Source organism: Lissotriton helveticus, chromosome 2_2 (assembly GCF_964261635.1).
Source record: "Lissotriton helveticus chromosome 2_2, aLisHel1.1, whole genome shotgun sequence".
In the NCBI taxonomy this organism is placed as follows: Eukaryota; Metazoa; Chordata; class Amphibia; order Caudata; family Salamandridae; genus Lissotriton; species Lissotriton helveticus.
The window spans coordinates 379,914,482-379,935,137 of NC_136060.1; the positions used below are offsets into that span (position 1 = coordinate 379,914,482).

Below are 20,656 nucleotides of genomic sequence, written 5' to 3' on the forward strand. Positions count from 1 at the left end.
CGGTGGTTTCTACTAATTGGCTCCCTTGAGCTTTGAGCCGACGGGCTCCTGTATGCTGCCCTGCGTGCCGGTTCGGGCATCAAGGCCATTGACGGTTGTTTGGCGGCCTTCTCCTCCACCCCTAACCATTTCTCTACTGATGAGGGAAGTTATCCCGAAACCCGAGCCATGTCTCGGGCGATACCCAAAAACCCGGGACATGTATCGGGTCTAGAGATTCATCAGTCCAACAAGTACCGACTTGCACCCACCTGGGTGATCCACTATTGAACTACAAGTGCCAGAGTCCCGAGGGGCGATCCGGAGGAGGGGCTAGCGGTGTGCGCTCCATTGCGGTGGTTTCTACTAATTGGCTCCCTTGAGCTTTGAGCCGACGGGCTCCTGGATGCTGCCCTGCGTGCCGGTTCGGGCATCAAGGCCATTGTTGTTTGGCGGCCTTCTCCTCCACCCCTAACCATTTCTCTACTGATGAGGGAAGTTATCCCGAAACCCGAGCCATGTCTCGGGCGATACCCAAAAACCCGGGACATGTATCGGGTCTAGAGATTCATCAGTCCAACAAGTACCGACTTGCACCCACCTGGGTGATCCACTATTGAACTACAAGTGCCAGAGTCCCGAGGGGCGATCCGGAGGAGGGGCTAGCGGTGTGCGCTCCATTGCGGTGGTTTCTACTAATTGGCTCCCTTGAGCTTTGAGCCGACGGGCTCCTGGATGCTGCCCTGCGTGCCGGTTCGGGCATCAAGGCCATTGACGGTTGTTTGGCGGCCTTCTCCTCCACCCCTAACCATTTCTCTACTGATGAGGGAAGTTATCCCGAAACCCGAGCCATGTCTCGGGCGATACCCAAAACCCCGGGACATGTATCGGGTCTAGAGATTCATCAGTCCAACAAGTACCGACTTGCACCCACCTGGGTGATCCACTATTGAACTACAAGTGCCAGAGTCCCGAGGGGCGATCCGGAGGAGGGGCTAGCGGTGTGCGCTCCATTGCGGTGGTTTCTACTAATTGGCTCCCTTGAACTTTGAGCCGACGGGCTCCTGGATGCTGCCCTGCGTGCCGGTTCGGGCATCAAGGCCATTGACGGTTGTTTGGCGGCCTTCTCCTCCACCCCTAACCATTTCTCTACTGATGAGGGAAGTTATCCCGAAACCCGAGCCATGTCTCGGGCGATACCCAAAAACCCGGGACATGTATCGGGTCTAGAGATTCATCAGTCTAACAAGTACCGACTTGCACCCACCTGGGTGATCCACTATTGAACTACAAGTGCCAGAGTCCTGAGGGGCGATCCGGAGGAGGGGCTAGCGGTGTGCGCTCCATTGCGGTGGTTTCTACTAATTGGCTCCCTTGAGCTTTGAGCCGACTGGCTCCTGGATGCTGCCCTGCGTGCCGGTTCGGGCATCAAGGCCATTGACGGTTGTTTGGCGGCCTTCTCCTCCACCCCTAACCATTTCTTTACTGATGAGGGAAGTTATCCGAAACCCGAGCCATGTCTCGGGCGATACCCAAAAACCCGGGACATGTATCGGGTCTAGAGATTCATCAGTCCAACAAGTACCAACTTGCACCCACCTGGGTGATCCACTATTGAACTACAAGTGCCAGAGTCCCGAGGGGCGATCCGGAGGAGGGGCTAGCGGTGTGCGCTCCATTGCGGTGGTTTCTTCGAATGGTTTGTTTATTGATCTTTGATTGGGTTAGAATTGTAGATACAGTGTTTAATGTTAAAGAGTTAAATTTATATGTGTTTTTGAATGAATGAATGAATGTGCCAATGTTATTTTCTGATTTTTCTTTGGTTTGGGTAGTTAGTTGCTCGACTAAAATAAAGTGCTTTTTATCACAGTCACAAACGACATAGTTTAACTATGGTATGCAGTTGCCCTCATGACGATGTGAAATATTTATGATGGATGTATCAGCGGTTCGAGGGTGTGTGTTGGTGTGGGACGTGACAGTACTGTTAGTTAGCAGCGCTTTGCCATCTATATGCTGCTGGTGTCATGTGTGCATGAGGGTGTAAGTGTTGTGTCTGGCGGTCCTTGTGTGAAGATGACATTTGTAGGTTTGTTTGAACTGATGAGTGATATTATTGATTGGATAATGCTATTGGATATCCGATGGAAGCTGGATTATGGGATGTCAAACGTGTGTGCATTGGATAAAGTCTGTCTATAATGTACTGAGGCAGGGGAGACTGTACGTAAAAAGCCTAGCATTGAGTGTCCTCTTTTTGGTGGTGGTGCATTCGAGCAATACGAAACGGAGAAATTCGATGTGTGGGACAAACTGCATAACCCCCTCTACCAAATAACCTTGACCTCAGTCTTTTCCCCAATAACACTCATGCCTCGTGAAATAGTGGAACAGTAAACAGTTGAAACTTGTAGCAGAAGGGTCGCCTTGATAATACAGTATGATTTAAAAATCACAAACATTTTCGGTGCTAGGATAGACATTAAACTAAATGCCCCATAAAGCTTTTAGAGACTTGCATGTCCAGTGGCGCCCCCACTTTAAGTGAGCAGTGTCCGCAATCTGCTTTTTGTGTGTCGCCTACCTGGCGCTGCCTAGGAGCACCTTGAGACAAACTTATTGTGATTGTTGAAAAACGACTGTTTGCAAGTTGTCAAGGGAAAACCCACAACTTAGTTATTATGTAGGCAGAAGAAACCTTCTAACTGAATAGCCGAAGTAGAATTAAGAACAAAATGTCCCCCCCCCCCCCCCCGCCAGCAAAGAGGAAAAACAAAGCAGTGAACCCCTCCACAGGGGTGTGAATGGTGATACCTTCTGACAAATTTTGTCCATGCATAGCATGATGGTGGGTATCATAGGATCATGCTCTCCGTGGCTTAATAACACTAATTCCGAGCTTATTGTGGACAAGCATGGTTAGATAGTGCCAATGCACAATGTAAATTTGAAAATGTTTGAATACATTAGAATTCCCACATGCTCAGAGAACATACGTACCAATGGCAGTTCACATCTGTAACATATCTGCTAGTGTATATGCTCAGGCAATATTCTCTCAAGGACAGGTAGTCTTGGCAAGTAGCCCGAGTTTTGGGCAGAGGATTGGCAATTCAAAACCAATATAATTTGTAAATAAATGTGAAGAGAGTTCCTGATTGAGGCGGCCCAATCTCAATAAGACATATATATGACCCGTGGAAAGGCTTTGTCCAGAAACCATAACATTTCCATAAACATGGTATATAATGTAATTTCATTGGACGACTAGACCACAGACTGCCCTACCCACCTGTTCAGAAACAATCCCTCTTAACTCTCCAAATTCAAATACTCTTTTGCACCTTCAACCTTCCTTGGGCTATGCCAGTGTACCACACATTCTGACTGTTTATTCCATCCATGATCGCTATGGCTGTACGTTCCAGTTCCTTTTCCCAAACAGAACTATGATACTGTTTTCTCCTTTTCACTTGGTTCAATGGCAGCAACTACATCTTCTATCTTCAAAGGTCCTCTTTGATTTGCTGACTCACCCTTGGTCACCTGGCCACCATAATCTGTGCTTTTTTTAGACATCTTCTAAATTGCCTAGAAGTTAAGTCTTTTATTGTTATAAGAAAGAGCAAATGTAGGAACATTTTGGTGACACAATTACATCCTTAGTAAAAAAAACTAGCAGAGTAACTCCTGGCACACAGATGTGGTAGTTCAGTATGGCTAAAGTGTACCAGTGGCTAACTGAATGCTTTCCTTCCCGATTTGTTTTTATTCACTAAGAAACTAGTTCTATATTGCTTTATGCCTCTTTCTTACACTTTCTTCACCTTGTCCCTTGATCAGATTTATCACCATTGCTTGAATCTATGCATTCACGCTGTTATTAGCAGAAATAAGGAAATGGGTATGTTTTCATTATTTCCTGTATCATTTCTGGAAGGAGGAGAATCTGAGAGGTAGGCCTAGACTCATTCAGGATATTCAGAACAAAGGTGGAGATTGTTTTCAAGGTTCTTTCTATTTGTGTTATCCATACCTCTAGACCCAAGGTAGATGGACTGCAGCTTATGCAGTTATGTCAGTGAAGTAAACTTCTTTGCACATAACGTTGTATTCATGCAGTAGAATTTAAATTTGTTGCAGGCTTGAAGGGGTAACCAATAAAATTGTTGTCATGTGAACATGAAATGATCCAACTTGTTTGGATTGATGATGCAAGTTGAGGCACACTGAACTTCTTTCTTTGAGGCCTTTGTGTCTTTGAATTTCACTGAAAGAGGGGTTGTGTCCTTCACTGTGGCCGGGTAGGACAATGTCTACATTTATGAAAAAAGAAGGACCCGGTCACTGTTTTGATCTGCCACTTTTTTCAAGCAAGCCGGGCTGAAGACGGCTGTAATGCCAGAAACCGGTCCTCGGAAGCTTGTTTCCGGTCCAGGGAAGGCATGGCTTGGCAGTTCGGTCTGGACTGTTCCCATGAGGCACAGGGTCAGACTGATTTGCATATAGCCATGTCTGAACTGGGGTGGCAGAGTGGGCTAAAGAACGGTGATGGATTAAACCCAGATCTTTTGACTGGGTATGAGTGTTTGATTGGTTCTGATGCTCCGTCCATCACCACCCCCTTTTGTACCGCTTTGGCCGCCATAAGTGTGGCAGGGTATGCTCAGACGTGAGTCCCTTGCTCACTTTGCCACTGGATTCAAGCAAGCCGGGCTGAAGACGGCTGTAATGCCAGAAACCGGTCCTCGGAAGCTTGTTTCCGGTCCAGGGAAGGCATGGCTTGGCAGTTCGGGCTGGACGGTTCCCATGAGTCACAGGGTCAGACTGATTTGCATATAGCCATGTCTGAACTGGGGTGGCAGAGTGGGCTAAAGAACGGTGATGGGTCAAACCCAGATCTTTTGACTGGGTATGAGTGTTTGATTGGTTCTGATGCTCCGTCCATCACCACCCCCTTTTGTACCCCTTTGGCCGCCATATGTGTGGCAGGGTATGCTCAGACGTGAGTCCCTTGCTCACTTTGCCACTGGATTCAAGCAAGCCGGGCTGAAGACGGCTGTAATGCCAGAAACCGGTCCTCGGAAGCTTGTTTCCGGTCCAGGGAAGGCATGGCTTGGCAGTTCGGGCTGGACTGTTCCCATGAGGCACAGAGTCAGACTGATTTGCATATAGCCATGTCTGAACTGGGGTGGCAGAGTGGGCTAAAGAACTGTGATGGATCAAACCCAGATCTTTTGACTGGGTATGAGTGTTTGATTGGTTCTGATGCTCCGTCCATCACCACCCCCTTTTGTACCGCTTTGGCCGCCATAAGTGTGGCAGGGTATGCTCAGACGTGAGTCCCTTGCTCACTTTGCCACTGGATTCAAGCAAGCCGGGCCGAAGACGGCTGTAATGCCAGAAACCGGTCCTCGGAAGCTTGTTTCCGGTCCAGGGAAGGCATGGCTTGGCAGTTCGGGCTGGACTGTTCCCATGAGGCACAGGGTCAGACTGATTTGCATATAGCCATGTCTGAACTGGGGTGGCAGAGTGGGCTAAAGAACGGTGATGGATCAAACCCAGATCTTTTGACTGGGTATAAGTGTTTGATTGGTTCTGATGCTCCGTCCATCACCACCCCCTTTTTTACCGCTTTGGCCGCCATAAGTGTGGCAGGGTATGCTCAGACGGGAGTCCCTTGCTCACTTTGCCACTGGATTCAAGCAAGCCGGGCTGAAGACGGCTGTAATGCCAGAAACCGGTCCTCGGAAGCTTGTTTCCGGTCCAGGGAAGGCATGGCTTGGCAGTTCGGGCTGGACTGTTCCCATGAGGCACAGGGTCAGACTGATTTGCATATAGCCATGTCTGAACTGGGGTGGCAGAGTGGGCTAAAGAACGGTGATGGATCAAGCCCAGATCTTTTGACTGGGTATGAGTGTTTGATTGGTTCTGATGCTCCGTCTATCACCACCCCCTTTTGTACCGCTTTGGCCGCCATAAGTGTGGCAGGGTATGCTCAGACGTGAGTCCCCTTGCTCACTTTGCCACTGGATTCAAGCAAGCCGGGCCGAAGACGGCTGTAATGCCAGAAACCGGTCCTCGGAAGCTTGTTTCCGATCCAGGGAAGGCATGGCTTGGCAGTTCGGGCTGGACTGTTCCCATGAGGCGCAGGGTCAGACTGATTTGCATATAGCCATGTCTGAACTGGGGTGGCAGAGTGGGCTAAAGAACGGTGATGGATCAAACCCAGATCTTTTGACTGGGTATGAGTGTTTGATTGGTTCTGATGCTCCGTCCATCACCACCCCCTTTTGTACCACTTTTTTATTTTAAGCAGAATCTCACCCGAAGGTAATTAATCCTTGGGGGCTTTTATGCACTTTTTTTTTAAAGGTAATACAAATTTCAACAATTTTTTTTACCAAGTCTGAGGTTTGTTCGTGGCCGTGCACTGGACATATATTTACTATAAACACTTTTTACAATACAAAAGACATTGAAGACATTTCACTATTACACTATACATTTATAAAAAAAAACACTTTTGTCTAGCTTCACAGTTGTACCCTACCAAATGATTATACCATGTTTATATATTAGACATTTGTATTTAGTTTAAACCTGATCACGCAAAGGCTCAAAACATAATATGCAATTTTTGATCCATTACATTCATGGAAATGTTATAGGGCCTTTTGCGGAAAGAGCATTCGTTTTTACGAAAAGGTTGGCAATTTATTCCTGATGGGAGTAAGGTTAAAATGTGTTATGTGGTTGGGAGGGACCACCCTCTTCAAAATATACGGTGAGAGTGTCGGGAATGGGATTTCTTCAAGAGGGGCAATATTTTTCTAATGGAGCAAAACCAGAAAGAAAAAGACAGTTTTAGCAAGTGAATTTGCACAGACTTGTGCTCATAAATGCGTTCCAGCCCTTCTTCTCTAAACGCCTGTGACTTCCTGCCAGTCCTACATCTGCACCAATGCATAGTCTTATAACCGTCTGTGCATTTTTGTGACTTTCTTAAAGGAAGAGATCTTCAGTTTATTTATATTTTACTTGTTGCACATAGAGCCGCCCTTTATAGTTCTCCGCTCATACTCCATTATTATTAGTTTATTTATTTATTGTAAATAATGGCATGCATCAAACACGTTTTAATAATTGATGCCTAAGAGAAATGATATTTAAAGTTGTCACTTAAAATTCCACGAAAAGTTAGCAAAATGCAGTTTTTTATCAAATTACAAATATTATTTGGGAACTGTTTATATTGAATACGATCACCAATCTTACGGTCATTCTTCTAAATATATTACATATATTCAAAGAGAATCTTGGAAACATAAATAACCACAAATTGTTAAATTATACAAATATAATATGCACTTTTTCGTGTTGACTCACTGCCAGTAATACAACCTGAGTTTAAAAATCTCTGTATTTTTAGTGCATCCACCATAATTGTAAACACTTTGCATTAATGCACCATGGATACACTTTTAAACCTCGTATACATGTGCATGCATGTCTTACCTTAGCGTCCAACAATATTCTTTGCAACAACCGAGTTAAACAGTAATTTTGGAGTTGGCAGGATCATTGGCAAGGTGTTTAATTCTGATAAAGTTGCTATTTAGTAAGGATTCATAACTTTCCCAGTGGTTTTCAACCTAAAATGCACACTTTAATGGTTTGACACCTTTAACTTGTTTCACCAGGAGTGACTCAAATACACAAATTGTCAAAGTAGCAGAGCTGTGATTTGCTGTAGCCAAGAAATGCATTGGAGTCAGGTGGATTAGGAAAGTAGTTCCGACATTGCAGTTGTGGAACTGAGAAATGATCAAATGGGTGACAACGGAATGTGAGGTACGCAGGAAATTGCACTACCATTAAGGTGGCGAGAGGGTCTTACTGGATTGGGATCTAGTGGACATAGAGCTGGGAAGCAACAACACTTAGATGAGGGGAATGGAGACCGCAGCGATGGCACGGACAATGCCCATGAAAATTTTGTAATATCACATTCATGCTACAGTTGTTAAAATGTGGGTATCATGCCGTACAATGTCACGATAGATACTGAATGTGATCTACTTCTACACCACACTTTGAGGTCAAAAGAGGCATCCACCAGGGCTGTGTTTTGGCACGGTTACATTTCTCTCTGTTACTTTTCTCCCTCTTTATAAATGAAGTTCAAATAGTGGGAATCCCCGTACCCGTCTTACTTTATGCAGACGATGCAGTGCTGCTCTCCAGAACCCCACTTGGCCTACAGCGACTAATGGATAATTTTAGCCTTTTTATCAAAACTAGGAAACTGTTAATAAACAAGACAAAAACGTATATGGCATGTGGTCAAAAAGCCAAGAAATGAAAAACTTTTTATATAGAGAATTCCCCTGTGGAATTGGTCAATACCTTCTGCTATTTGGGTGTAACTTATTCAGGAAATGGGAATTTGGTAAACGAACTTGCGAATATACGCTACAAGATGGTCGAGCGCCCATGGGATCTTCAGATTTGCAGCCGAACTAGGCACCCGTCATATTAAGGATATGGTTGATATATACAAGGCCAGATATGTCGCCATAGCCCTTTACGGCGCAGGAGTTTGGGGCCATAATCATATACAGGCACTCCAGCTTGAAGAAAACTCTTTTTTAAAACATCTTTTGTGCTTACCCCATCAGCATCCACTGAAATTATACACTGTGGAGTAGGCATTAATTGCCTATCGGATCTTATTGCTTTGCGGCCATTACTTTTATGGAGATCCATTTAGGCTAAAGAGGAGAACAAATTTACCCAGTCCATCATTCGAGACTGTCTACTCCTGGATAAAAGTTACAGGATCCCCTTGCTGAAATATATTCGGGATTGGGTTAGTAATTTATTCAATCTTCCAATCCAGGGTGACCCTGGTTGTGTTACACTTATATCGAAGCAGGAGATTCAAAACACCTTTTTAGCCCATCAAAATGAGGTTCGCAGGAGAGTGATTGGGAAGCAACCCACTTTTGTATTTTATTAACAGCTGGAGGTTAGAAGAGTTTCCAAGATTACTTGACAGTAGTGACTAAGCCATGACATCGCTTTGTTTTGACTCGTTTGAGATTAGGCATAGTACACCTTCTAGTTGCCTTTCCCACCACAAAAATGTGTCCGTTGACTTTATGTCCATGTGATGGGATATATAAACAAAGCACCACCCATGTTTTACTTTTTTTTAAGTTCTATTCCTTTTTAAGACTATTTTACCTGAAACCTAAATTATTAAAATTCAATGTGAGAACAACCCCACGCTGCTATGAATTTATTGGTTACGCTTATTGACCCCGGATTATGTTTTTATGTTGCTTCTTACATCCTAAAATCAATTGCTGCTAGGAAATCTATTATACTTGTTAATTAATTGGACTGTCTTATGCATTGGATACGGTTATAAACAAATTGCTGCTAGGCTAGGAAATGTATTTTGCACTACAATTAATTGGACTGTCATACACATTGGATGTTTATACATGTGTGTTTTAAAATTATGTTTTTGCCTTTATGGTTGCTGCACAAACCAAATAAGGTCTTTGAATTGAATTGATGTGTACCAGGACTGGTGGAGTGAGCTCCCCATGGAAGGTGGGTGGGTGGGGGTGTTGGAATATCTTTCTCTTCTTCTTTTTGTCTTTAATATGTTACAATCAATAAAAGACTTTTAAAAAAAAAGTGCAAGCGATACCATTATTTTGTGGTTGTTTAGTGAAAAGTATTTCTTTACTTGGAAAACAACTTCGTACGAATTCTGCCAGTTTATAGTTAGATTAGGTTTTTTAATTTTCCAATTTTCCATTCTTTAGATGTTCTGCCTTTGGGTTGTTTTGTTATTGAGCTCATCAAGTAAATATAGGTATTAGATTGTGGCAGTTGTATAGCCATTCATAACACATTGTTGGGTGCTGAATTGCGTTCTCAGGCATGGAGTGCCCTACACCTTGGGGGGAGTGCGTGTTGCATTTGTTGTGATCGTATGTGTGACGCGTTTTGGTGTTGTGTGAGTGACCAGAGAGAGGTGCTCTTACCTTGGCCTGGTGTGCAGTGCCTAGTAGTGTGTTGGAGAAAGAGGTGTGGAAGATAGCTTTGGTAAATATAACTAAATAATTGGCAGCTATAATTTTCATGGTTTGTGTTTTGCTATTTAGTGTGAAACACTACAGACAAGCTAAACATCCAGGGTGAGCTCAGAATGTGGCAACATAAAGGGCTACACTGTGCTGTGTGTTGCGTTTCCGTGAATAATTCCAATTTGTAAAATAAAGAATATATTTAAGCAAGGGAGCCAGGAGGTGGGGGGTGACCATTGTCCAAAATACATTTGCAAAGTGGCAAATAAGTGACGTTTTATTAGCTCATTGAATATTTGAGACAATGTATTGATGTTAAGTTCTCACCTGAAAAAAGGTTATTTTGCCATGTCTATTGGCAAAACCCTGTTAGGCTTCATTCTAGTTACAAGCTCACACTTCTATATTAGCATGTGAATGGTATTGAAGCACAAAGAATACTCAATAATGAATGTGAGTGTAAGGAAAACTGGTTTCTTTACAGTGAACACAGCTTTCCATATAGGATAAAGGAAGCCTGATTTTTTTTCATGGATGTGGACATGTCCACTTCTACATTTGGGTTTGCATAAATGGATGCATATGCGAGTGCTTCTGTGAATCCGCGAGATGGGCATGAAAATGGGAAATGTACTCAAAATGTAGGAGTAAGCCTTTGTCAGTAAATTCTGACTTTCAGCTTCAGCATACCTGTGAATCTGGCCCCATTTCGCTATGACTGAGTAGTTTGACTAAAATTATTAGGCAATTAATTTGGGTGTTTCTAACCAGCCAGGAGAATTTGACATATTTTGCGATCAGTTCAATTTGATTCTATGACTGGACCGGAGGCGAGGATTGGGGTGGTATTTCTTCACTCTTTATAACCAGTAGCCATTAAAACATTATGTAAGCAGAATAACATCAAAAGACTACATTTTCCATGAGACATTGTGAAAGAACATAAACAGTTCATCCAATTTGTAACCAGTAACTCCCTTCAAGACTCTCTGCGGACACTACTTCTCCCTTTTTCTTCACTGCTCCAGCAGCCTTCAGTTAAGTGCCTTTATACAGTGTTTTGTGAGTTAACTGAATTAGGCATTAGTAGCTTAATACTTGTGACTGTTGAACTGTTTACATGCTGCAGCTTCAATATTGTCATAACTGCTGCTTGATAATCACCCCTTTTTTTGCAGCGTGGCTGCTGGAACGTTTATCACTTCTTCGCTGCCGCTCACTGTGTCACTTTTAATGAGGACTCGTTAGTGCAGTGCAGTGCAGTGAGCTGACCGCTAGAGGACCCCGCGCCTAATTGCTCAGCGCGCTGTACCTCCTGGTGGCCGGCGCCTCAATTTCACCTATTTTTCCTCTGGTGAAGCGCGACCGTCCGTGTCCTGTATGGGGGCTGTCATTCCGCATAAATACTTCATAATTAGGGCTCCCGGTTTTATGGTATTTATTTTTTTAACATTTCTGTCTATATCCACATTTATTGTTTGGCCATTTTATTGGTATTTATGTTTATTTTTTTTATGTTTTGACAATAAATGGAGTCATAAAGTGGTATATCTCCACCTTGATTTGACTGAAAAACATTCACTCATATATTGTCTGTCGCCTTTTAGCAAATTAAACAGTCAAATATAACAAAACATTACACTACAGGTAAATATTAGCATTATACACAAATATATGTTCGCATATGCCTGTATTTAAGAGAATAGCATACTGTTTTTAAATCCCTATGGTATCTATCTACTTAGCAGTGGTCTGGAATTCATGAACGACAATAAGGACTGTCACTCAAAATAATTTTTTCCACTTTTAAAAATAAATACAGACAGAAAATAGATTGTTTTCGGTCTGTATTCATCTGTAAAAATCAGTAAAAACAGAAAACTGAAAGCCTTAATCAAAATTGAGCCCCTGCCTGGAGTCTTAACGTCCTGTGGGTAGGACTTGCTGCATGCTTGGTTGCATAGCGAGGGACACGACCCAGGCGATAATCTTTGCATTGAAGGGAGCATTGGTTTCCCGGGGCCTTTCCTTAGTGTTTGCCTATACTATTACATTCCTATTTGCCTAAAACTCTCCTGGGCTCATCCCAGCATACTCACTACCCTCTTTTCCTCAAAGCCTTCATACTGTCCATTATTATAAGCAAGGAGGATCCTGCTGAATACACGGAGGGTGAGGAAAATACCTCTCGATTGATAACAAATTATTTCAGATAATGGACAGCTCTATCCGTAAAGCAGTGTCGCAAGTTGTGGTGCCCTTGGAGAAGAAAATCCTCCAGATGGCAACACAGTGCCAACAACCCCTCACTCTGAGGGAAGAAGCTTATGGGCCTCTGGCCCCCATACCACCAGGCCAGTCACTGCACAAACAGACACTAAACACAAATGTGCAGGCTTTCATGGATTACCAACCCCCCTACCTGCTTCCCTTCCCAGCACCGCGGGGATGTCTCCTTTCCTCCTTTGTTCCGATCCCTCGAATGAGGATGAGTCCCCCAATGCGTCAGATGGCGATGGCGAGCCCACTAGACTGGAGCCCCTCTGGCAGTTCCTCTTCTTGTGTGGGTGAATGCAAACAGGAAAATGCACCCACTGGCCTCAGAATCAGACCTGCTTGCCCTTGATGATTTACCACACCCGCCCACTGCCGAGTGGTTTTCAACGCTAATAGTTGCCTCCTATGTGGCAGGCCATCTAAGGAAACCACTGGACAAAGAAGTCCACATTTGCCTTAAGGCTGAGTGTCCTCACCCCGTACTTGGATGGCAAAGTTGCCCTTACTCCCGAAATTGATGCCAGGATGGCCACCTTCTTGGCCAAATTTTATGAGATCAAAAAAAGGGGGTAGACCCTTCATGGCGCTCATGTCAGGATAAGTTGTTAGACATAGTCGGAACACTTTCCAAAATCATCTACATTGGTGAAAAAGCTAAGGCATCCAGCACTCTGATTTCCCTCGAGGTATTATCAGAATGGGTTGAGCGAGCCAGATTTGTTCTTGGAAACACTTACGGCGTGATTTCTACCAAAAGGCTCAAATCCCTTTGACTAAAAATTGATCCGAAACTGGGAGAGTTAGCGACATCTGAGGCAGGTTCCATTGCACAAGGGGGTCTCTTCGGAGATCCCTTTTTCCGCAAATTGGGAACATTTGTAAATATATTTAACTCCCTAGATAAGGCTCAATTCTCTATTAAGAGAATCTTTACCCCACATGTTTTTGCTGGAGCCAGTCGTGGAAGAGAGCGCTCGACTGGCCGTGAACTCCATCAAGCCTCAAGAGGCTCTGGCATTCGAAGAGGACAGTGGCAAGACTCATCCCATTTCAGTAACTTCTATCCCACTAGATGTTATCCCCGCCAGCTAGGCTCGAGAGGGAATTCCAGAAACAATGGCTCCTACAAAACCCCTCAAGGTGAGTGTGTGATCCCACTCGGGGATAAGACTTGGGGGCAGATTGTAAGAAGTTTTTCACAACTGAAGGCCTTACACCAGACACCTGGGTTCGCCAAATAGTGAGGGGTTTCCAAATAGAAGTGTGCAGTTCACCATTCCAACCACTGTGACTGAAAACCCCTATTGTTTTCCCTCTGTTCTAGCCGATCTTGTGGATTCAGAGATTACACAACTCTTGGAGACAGTCGCAATAGTTCAAGGTCAACTACACCTCTATGGTTTTCTCAGCTATCTCTTCCTGGTGGAGAAGAGGGATGAGGGCCAATGTCCTGTTATTATTCTGAGGGAACTTTAGAGTGGCTAGTCTTCCACCACTTGCAGAGTTCCAGGATATACAGTCCAAGTGAGGTCCTTTCATGATGGATCTGTTTGCCTCTCGGCTGGATCATCAACTGGACAGGTACTGCAGCTGGAGACCAAATCCCACTACGGTGGCAACAGACGCGATTCTCCAGGATTGGAGCAAAGAGAAAGGGTAGGTGTTTCCACCTTTTGCCATGATCATGAGTTGGCCACCCCAGTTCGGAGACAAAAAGCGGACCTGGTGGTAATCACCCCGATTTGGAGATCTCAAGTCTGGTTTCCAGTTCTGATGGAACTTTCTGGATTGGAGCAAAGAGAAAGGGTAGGTGTTTCCACCTTTTGCCATGATCATGAGTTGGCCACCCCAACTCGGAGACAAAAAGCGGACCTGGTGGTAATCACCCCGATTTGGAGATCTCAAGTCTGGTTTCCAGTTCTGATGGAACTTTCTTGGGATTTTCCAATCTGTCTACACCTGCTTCCAGATATCCTTTTGGATCCCTGGAGGAACACTCATCCCCTGGTTCTGGAAGGCTCTCTCCGTCTCATGACATGGAGGATTAGTGGGAGACCTGGAAAGTTCCAGGCATTTCACGAGAAGCTATTTCACTCTTCGCCAAAGCCTGGGCAGATCACACCACCAAGAGATACCGCTCGGCCTGGTCTTGGTGGTTGGGTTGGTCTCATCAACGACAGTAGGATCCTGTGGGGGCAGACGTGTACATCTTGAATTTCATTGCTTCAGAGTGCTTGGAGTATAGGTCTATGAACACTTTCTATCTGTTATTTCGGCAGGCTATTACCCAATGAATCGGTATTCGGTAGAAAAACATCCTTTGGTATGTAAACTCCTCAGAGGCATTAGACTGTCCCTTCCTCCTCAACCCAGGTACTCAACACTATGGTATGTCAATCAGGTCTTGCATCTGTTCAAATCTTTGCCTACAAACAAGTATCTGTCACAACAACTGATGTAGGCAAAACTGGCTACCCTTTTGTGCCTGGTATCTTGTTAGAGTCTCAGACATGAGAGCCTTGGACATAACAGTTAGAGTGTTTACTCTGGATGTTGTGACCTTTTCATATTTCTAGGAGAACAAAATGTAATTAAAAATGTTTTAGTCTTATATCCTATGTTTCCAGATGTTCCAAAGTTGTGCATTGTAAGAGCAGTAAAAGCCTATGAATCTTTGACAGACTAGGTCCGTCTTCAAGGGGATATACAGCTATCCATTGCTCCCACTAAACCTCATAGAGCAGTTCCCTCTCCTGCTGTTGCCAGGAGGGTCAGATGGGCATGCAAGAAACTGGTGTTGACATTTATGCCTTCAGAACTCATACTGTAATAAGGGCCATTGCCTCTAAAGCTTTTTCTTTAAGAGCTCACTTAGAAGATATTCTTAATGCGGTGGACTTGACTTTGGATTCTGCATGTAAGAGGTTGTATTTTAAAACAGTCCAAAATGTGGCATTGCCTGTAGTGGAGAAGCTTTAAACTAGCCTAATCGTCACCTCCGTTCCTGACATAGAATGAAACATTTCCTAGCTGTCGTAAAGGAAAGTTTCAATTCTATTAAGGACACGGAGGCAAGGATTAGTCCACCCTTAAGAGTGGATCTTTTCTGCCCACCCAATGTGGAGGGTTCATGCAATGATGCATTACTCTATGGATTGTGTACGAGTTACATGTAAGCACTCGATTGCTTTGATGGTTGATTGCTCCTTGTTTCACTATGACGGTAAAAGTTGTCTTTGTTGCTTCTGAAATTGTGACTCATTAAGTGGCAATGCCCCTTTTTGAGGATGGAAACTTACGCTAGTATAATTTTCCTCAGGGACAGATTCCACTAAATAAGACTGAGCCTTAACTCCATCTGCTGTGGTCACAGGAAGAAAGAGGGAGAAGGACCATCCGCAGAGAGTCTTGAGGGCGTTACTGGTTGCGGATTGAATGAACCATTTGTTCTTTCCCAATGTCTCTTGGGAAATGAAGTCTTTTGATGTTATTCTGCTTGCATGATGTTTTAATGGCTACTGGTAATAAAGAATGAAGACAGAACAGCCTAATCCTCGTCTCCGTGTCCTTAATAGAATTGAAACTTCCCATTACGATAGCTAGGACATTTTTCTTTTTTTTTTTCTTTTTTTTTTCTTTTTTTATTGGAGTTCATGGTGCAATAAGAAAATACATAAATAGCCATAAGCAAGGTATACGAACATCTGATACAATTATAGGATCGCTCATATATAAGCAGTTAAAAAAGCACAATATAATTCATGTGGGGATAAAAAAAAAAAAAATTATATAGATCTGTCAATAAATATTACAATACAGTACATTTCAAGTTCTTATTCTATCGTCCAGCCATTTTTTAACCGGGGCCCATAATCGTCTTCCCATTTCTCGTTTTTTAATACCTTTAAATTCATAGAGGCCAGACTCAATATTGTAAATAGCCAAGAATCTGGACATCCACATCTGAAAAGACGGGGCTGTAACATCCTTCCATCCGGCCGAGATTATAATTCTGAGCACAGCGACCGACATAAAAACCAAAGCAGCCTCATCCTCTGTTAAAATCAACTTAGAATCTGAGTCAAATAACATCAGTGTTGGGGATAGATCGATCTTATGACCTAGCAGCCCCTCCCAGAATTTTGTTATTCCATCCAGTGCTGGGGCCAGTCGCTCACAGGTAAAAAACATATGTAGTAAGTCGGCTTGCCCCTTATTACATCTCGGGCAGCAATCATCGTTCCTAACACCCCATGCAAATAGTTTAGCCGGTCTATGGTACAGATTAAAAACTGTTTTAAAATGTTGTGCTCGTAAGTTGGACGCTCGAAAGATCTTTTTATTCAAGCATAATGCTAGGTCCAAATCTACATCCGGGTTTCCCAATTTGGTTGCCCAGTCACTTTCTACTTTTCCTACATCGTCCTGTAATCTGGACACCAGTATGTTATAAACATCTTTTATCTTCCTACACCTTCTTCCTATGCCCTCAACCACAGGAAAGTCTTCAAGGGGTTTAAGCTTTGGCCTACAAGCCTGCAAGATACCGGAGATTTGACCATATACAAGCCATTGATTTAAAGGGAGGCCATATCTCCTTTGCATGTCCTCAAACCCGCTTATCTTATCTCCTACCATTAGGTCTCCAATAGTCTTAACCCCTAAGCCCTTCCAGGCTTGTAGGATCCCATCATTGCTTAACTGAGGAAAAAGGCTTGAATTTTCCAAAAGGAGAGAAGGGTTGATTTTTGGGACATGAAAGAATTTTAAAATTAATTTCCATACTTGCCATGCACCTAGCAAGGTCTTAAATCGTGCCTTCCTATAGAACCTATATTCCAGTTCCGTCAGCAGTAGACCATTTGCTTTCCCCCCCATCAGTAGTTTGAAGATAGGAGGGAGACCCTGGTTGTCTATAATAGTCGCACCAGTGTCACATTGAAACAGGATTGACATCTGGATTAGGAGACAAGTCCAGTGATACAATCTCAGGTTCGGGAGTGCCATCCCACCCCTTTCCCACGGAAGGGACATAAAAGTCGTTGATCTTCTAACCTTACCGTACTGCCATATGAACCTGATAAAGACAGACTCTAATTGCTTCAGAATTTTCTCCTCAATATATAGGGGAATGGCTCTAAATAGATATAACACCCTTGGAAACATCGCCATTTTTAAGACATTTACTCTCCCGACCAGCGAAAGATGAAGAGCATCCATCCTTTTCAGTTCTATCTCTATGGATTTTATGAGGGGGGGGGGGTAATTCTCTTCCACTATCTTACCCACTGTAGCATTTATCTTAACCCCTAAATATATAGCAGAATCAACATACCTTATGTCGGGTCTTGGTATGTTCCTAGAGCAGATTATCTGGGTTTTGGATTCATTCAGAAGATATCCAGAACCTTGACCGAAGACTTTAGCCATCTGTACCAATTCTGGGAGTGCCTGCTGCGGGTCTGTTGTAATAACCACCAGGTCATCAGCGTAGGCTAAGATCTTGTTTTTGTAGCCATTAAAAATCACTGGCGATATTCTAGGGCACTCTAAAATCTTCTGAATGAGCGGATCAATATACAGAGCGAATAGTATGGGGGAGCAGGGACAGCCCTGCCGTGTCCCTCTACTTATCTTAAACTTATCTGATTTCTCTCCCATTACCGTAATTGTCGCTTCTGGGTCTATATACATAGCTTTGATAGCCCTAACGATATTTGGGCCAAAACCCCTCCCGGCCAAAATACTCCAGAGGAAGCTCCACCCCACCCGATCAAAAGCTTTTTCTGCGTCGAGCAGGATCATGGCCATCCCTCCCCCCACGGCTTCCTGGGCATCAAACAAAGTTATTGCTCTACATGTGTGATTTGTCGTACCACGCCCAGGAACAAAACCATGTTGCCATGGAGAGACAAGACCGCCTATGATCCTGCCCAACCTCTTAGCCCAGATCCTTGAATATAGCTTGGTATCGGCATTTATTAAGGATATAGGTCGATATGACCCCGGATTCTCTGTTGGCTTACCTTTCTTATGAAAGACTATAATGTTAGTTTCTTTCCACGAATCGGGAACCACCCCAGAGTACAGTATCCCGTTAAAAAGATCTACTAAAAGCGGAGCGATCTCTTTTTCAATTACTTTATAAACCTCCGAGGGGAGACCATCAGGACCAGATGCTTTCCCTGGGGCTAATTCTCGCAGGGCAGATAAAACGTCCTCAAACGTAATATCCTTATCAAGTGCTATTCTTGTTATATCATCCAAACAAGGTCCGCTGTCAATACATCTCTCCTCCTGATCATTATAAAAAGGATCCTTCTCATATAATTTCTGATAGTATTTTTTAAATACCAATAGGATATCTTTTATCTCTGTATATGTTATCCCTTCCTCTTCTATACATGCAATCGCGTTCTTTGTTTTTTCCTGTCTGATCCGGAGTGCAAGCGCTCTGCCAGCTTGCTCACCCGTTTCGTACCTCTTTGCCCTTGATGATTGGTACTCCCCTATTGCTTTCAGTGTAACCTCCTTCTGCAGTGCCGCTTTTACTGCCAACAGAACTCCCTGGCTAGCCTCAGTATTGCTGCCAGAAGCAATATCCTTTATATGTTGTTCTGCCGCCTCAGCTAATTTGACCATTAATTTCTCTACTTCGCTTCTATCTTTTTTTCTAAGCCTGGTGGCACAACTGATTGTTTCTCCTCTTAGAGCTAGGACATTTTTCATTTGTTAAAAACAAGCGGGATATTAATCATCACCAAATTTTAAGCTGTGTTTCCCTGAGTGACATAGACGCTAGTAGATCATTGAACAATTTATTGTACGAGGAATTGCTGATTTTTAATTGTAGTTGATTTTTTTGCATTTCGTATTCCTGATATCAAAACACAGAAAATATAACAAGCAGCTCAGCTTTATATTGACTTAATCCCAACACAAATGTTTAGTTCAGAAAAAGAAACTAAACCATTTGCTGAGTCATAGATATTGAGTTGTTTTGTTTTGATTCTAATTGTATGTATACTAGCCCGCAAATAAAACCAGGTATATAAGGTTGAATGTGACTGCAGTATTTCTTGTCCTGAAGTATACAGTTCCCCATAAGTATACATTGTTGATTGCCAAAATAGCTGCTTGTTTTCTGTAGTATTGATATGAATTTAATATGGTACATCTTGTTTTGCTGCAGCTGGATGGAAATCAGCCCCATCTTTGCATTATATCTCGGTGTGTGTGCCTTGATAAGTAATTGTGCACATACCTATAAAACAGTACTACATGCAGAAATCAGCCCACTCTTTATTTTAATTTTTTTATATGCCGGATCTATCTAATTGCTGGGTGAAATCAGAGTGATTCTATTGGCCCCAAAAACAGGCCTTTCATTAACTGAACCATTTCTCATCAATTTGTAGTGTAGCTTGAAGGTTGATTTGGGTGGATGAGACATAATCATTAACATTTTAAAGTATTTTTGACTATTGCTTCTGATGATTTGTGTTGGAAACGCCCGATTTAGGGGCTGGACCACCTCGAAATTGACACCGGATTCATCATATCAACTCAAACTTCAATTATGCAGTAATTTGATTTGTCCAACTGTGTATAGTTGAACCTTCTAGTTTTCATGTCTTTCCATGTTAATGCTGTAAATCTAAAACTTGTTGAAAATGAGCTGGTACAATGTGAATCTCCCTGAATTGCTTCCCTCTCCTTATTTCCACAGTGTTTAGCAGCTGGTTCAATTATCATGAATCGAGAAATCGAGAGTATGGCTATGCGCCCCTTAGCCAAGGATTTGACACGTAGCTTGGAAGAAGTGAGGAACATTATTCGCGACCAAGCCTTGAGGGATCTGAACATGTACACTGATAAAATGAAAGAGTCCCTAAAAAATTTTGATGTTCTCTTTGCGGAATTTGAGTTAAGGTAATTTTTGGAAACTTTTTACAATGTTTGATTGCTTCTGCAGAAAATGTGTTTTTTTGCAAAGTAAACATTGAATGAAGTGTTTTAATAGGTTGTCATAAATATTGAATATGTAACTATTTTATATTTGTGCTTCTGTCTTGTTAAACAGAATAAGGATTTGAAACTTCAAAATTCACTCAAGCTAAACTAATTTCACATTCTTGTGATGACAGATCTCTCACTTGAACATATTCTAGTGGTATCAGGATAGATCAGTGTTTTCATCTTTTCTCAGGATAAAGCTTAAGAAGTGAGCGCCAACCTTGCTCAAAACTCAACCAAGTCTCAACTTTTTATCCTTATTTTCAGTGGCAGCT

The 20,656-nt window shown here is 43.1% G+C and overlaps 1 protein-coding gene across 3 annotated transcripts in view; it reads left to right on the forward strand.

The window, feature by feature from the left end:
* ZFYVE28 (zinc finger FYVE-type containing 28) overlaps positions 1-20,656 on the forward strand; it is a 635,647-nt gene that overhangs the window by 349,914 nt on the left and 265,077 nt on the right. For all 3 annotated transcript variants that reach the window (XM_078678591.1, XM_078678592.1, XM_078678593.1), the window contains exon 4: positions 20,095-20,297. In XM_078678591.1, coding sequence (XP_078534717.1) covers positions 20,095-20,297 — 203 coding nt within the window. The remainder of the gene's footprint in view (positions 1-20,094; positions 20,298-20,656) is intronic.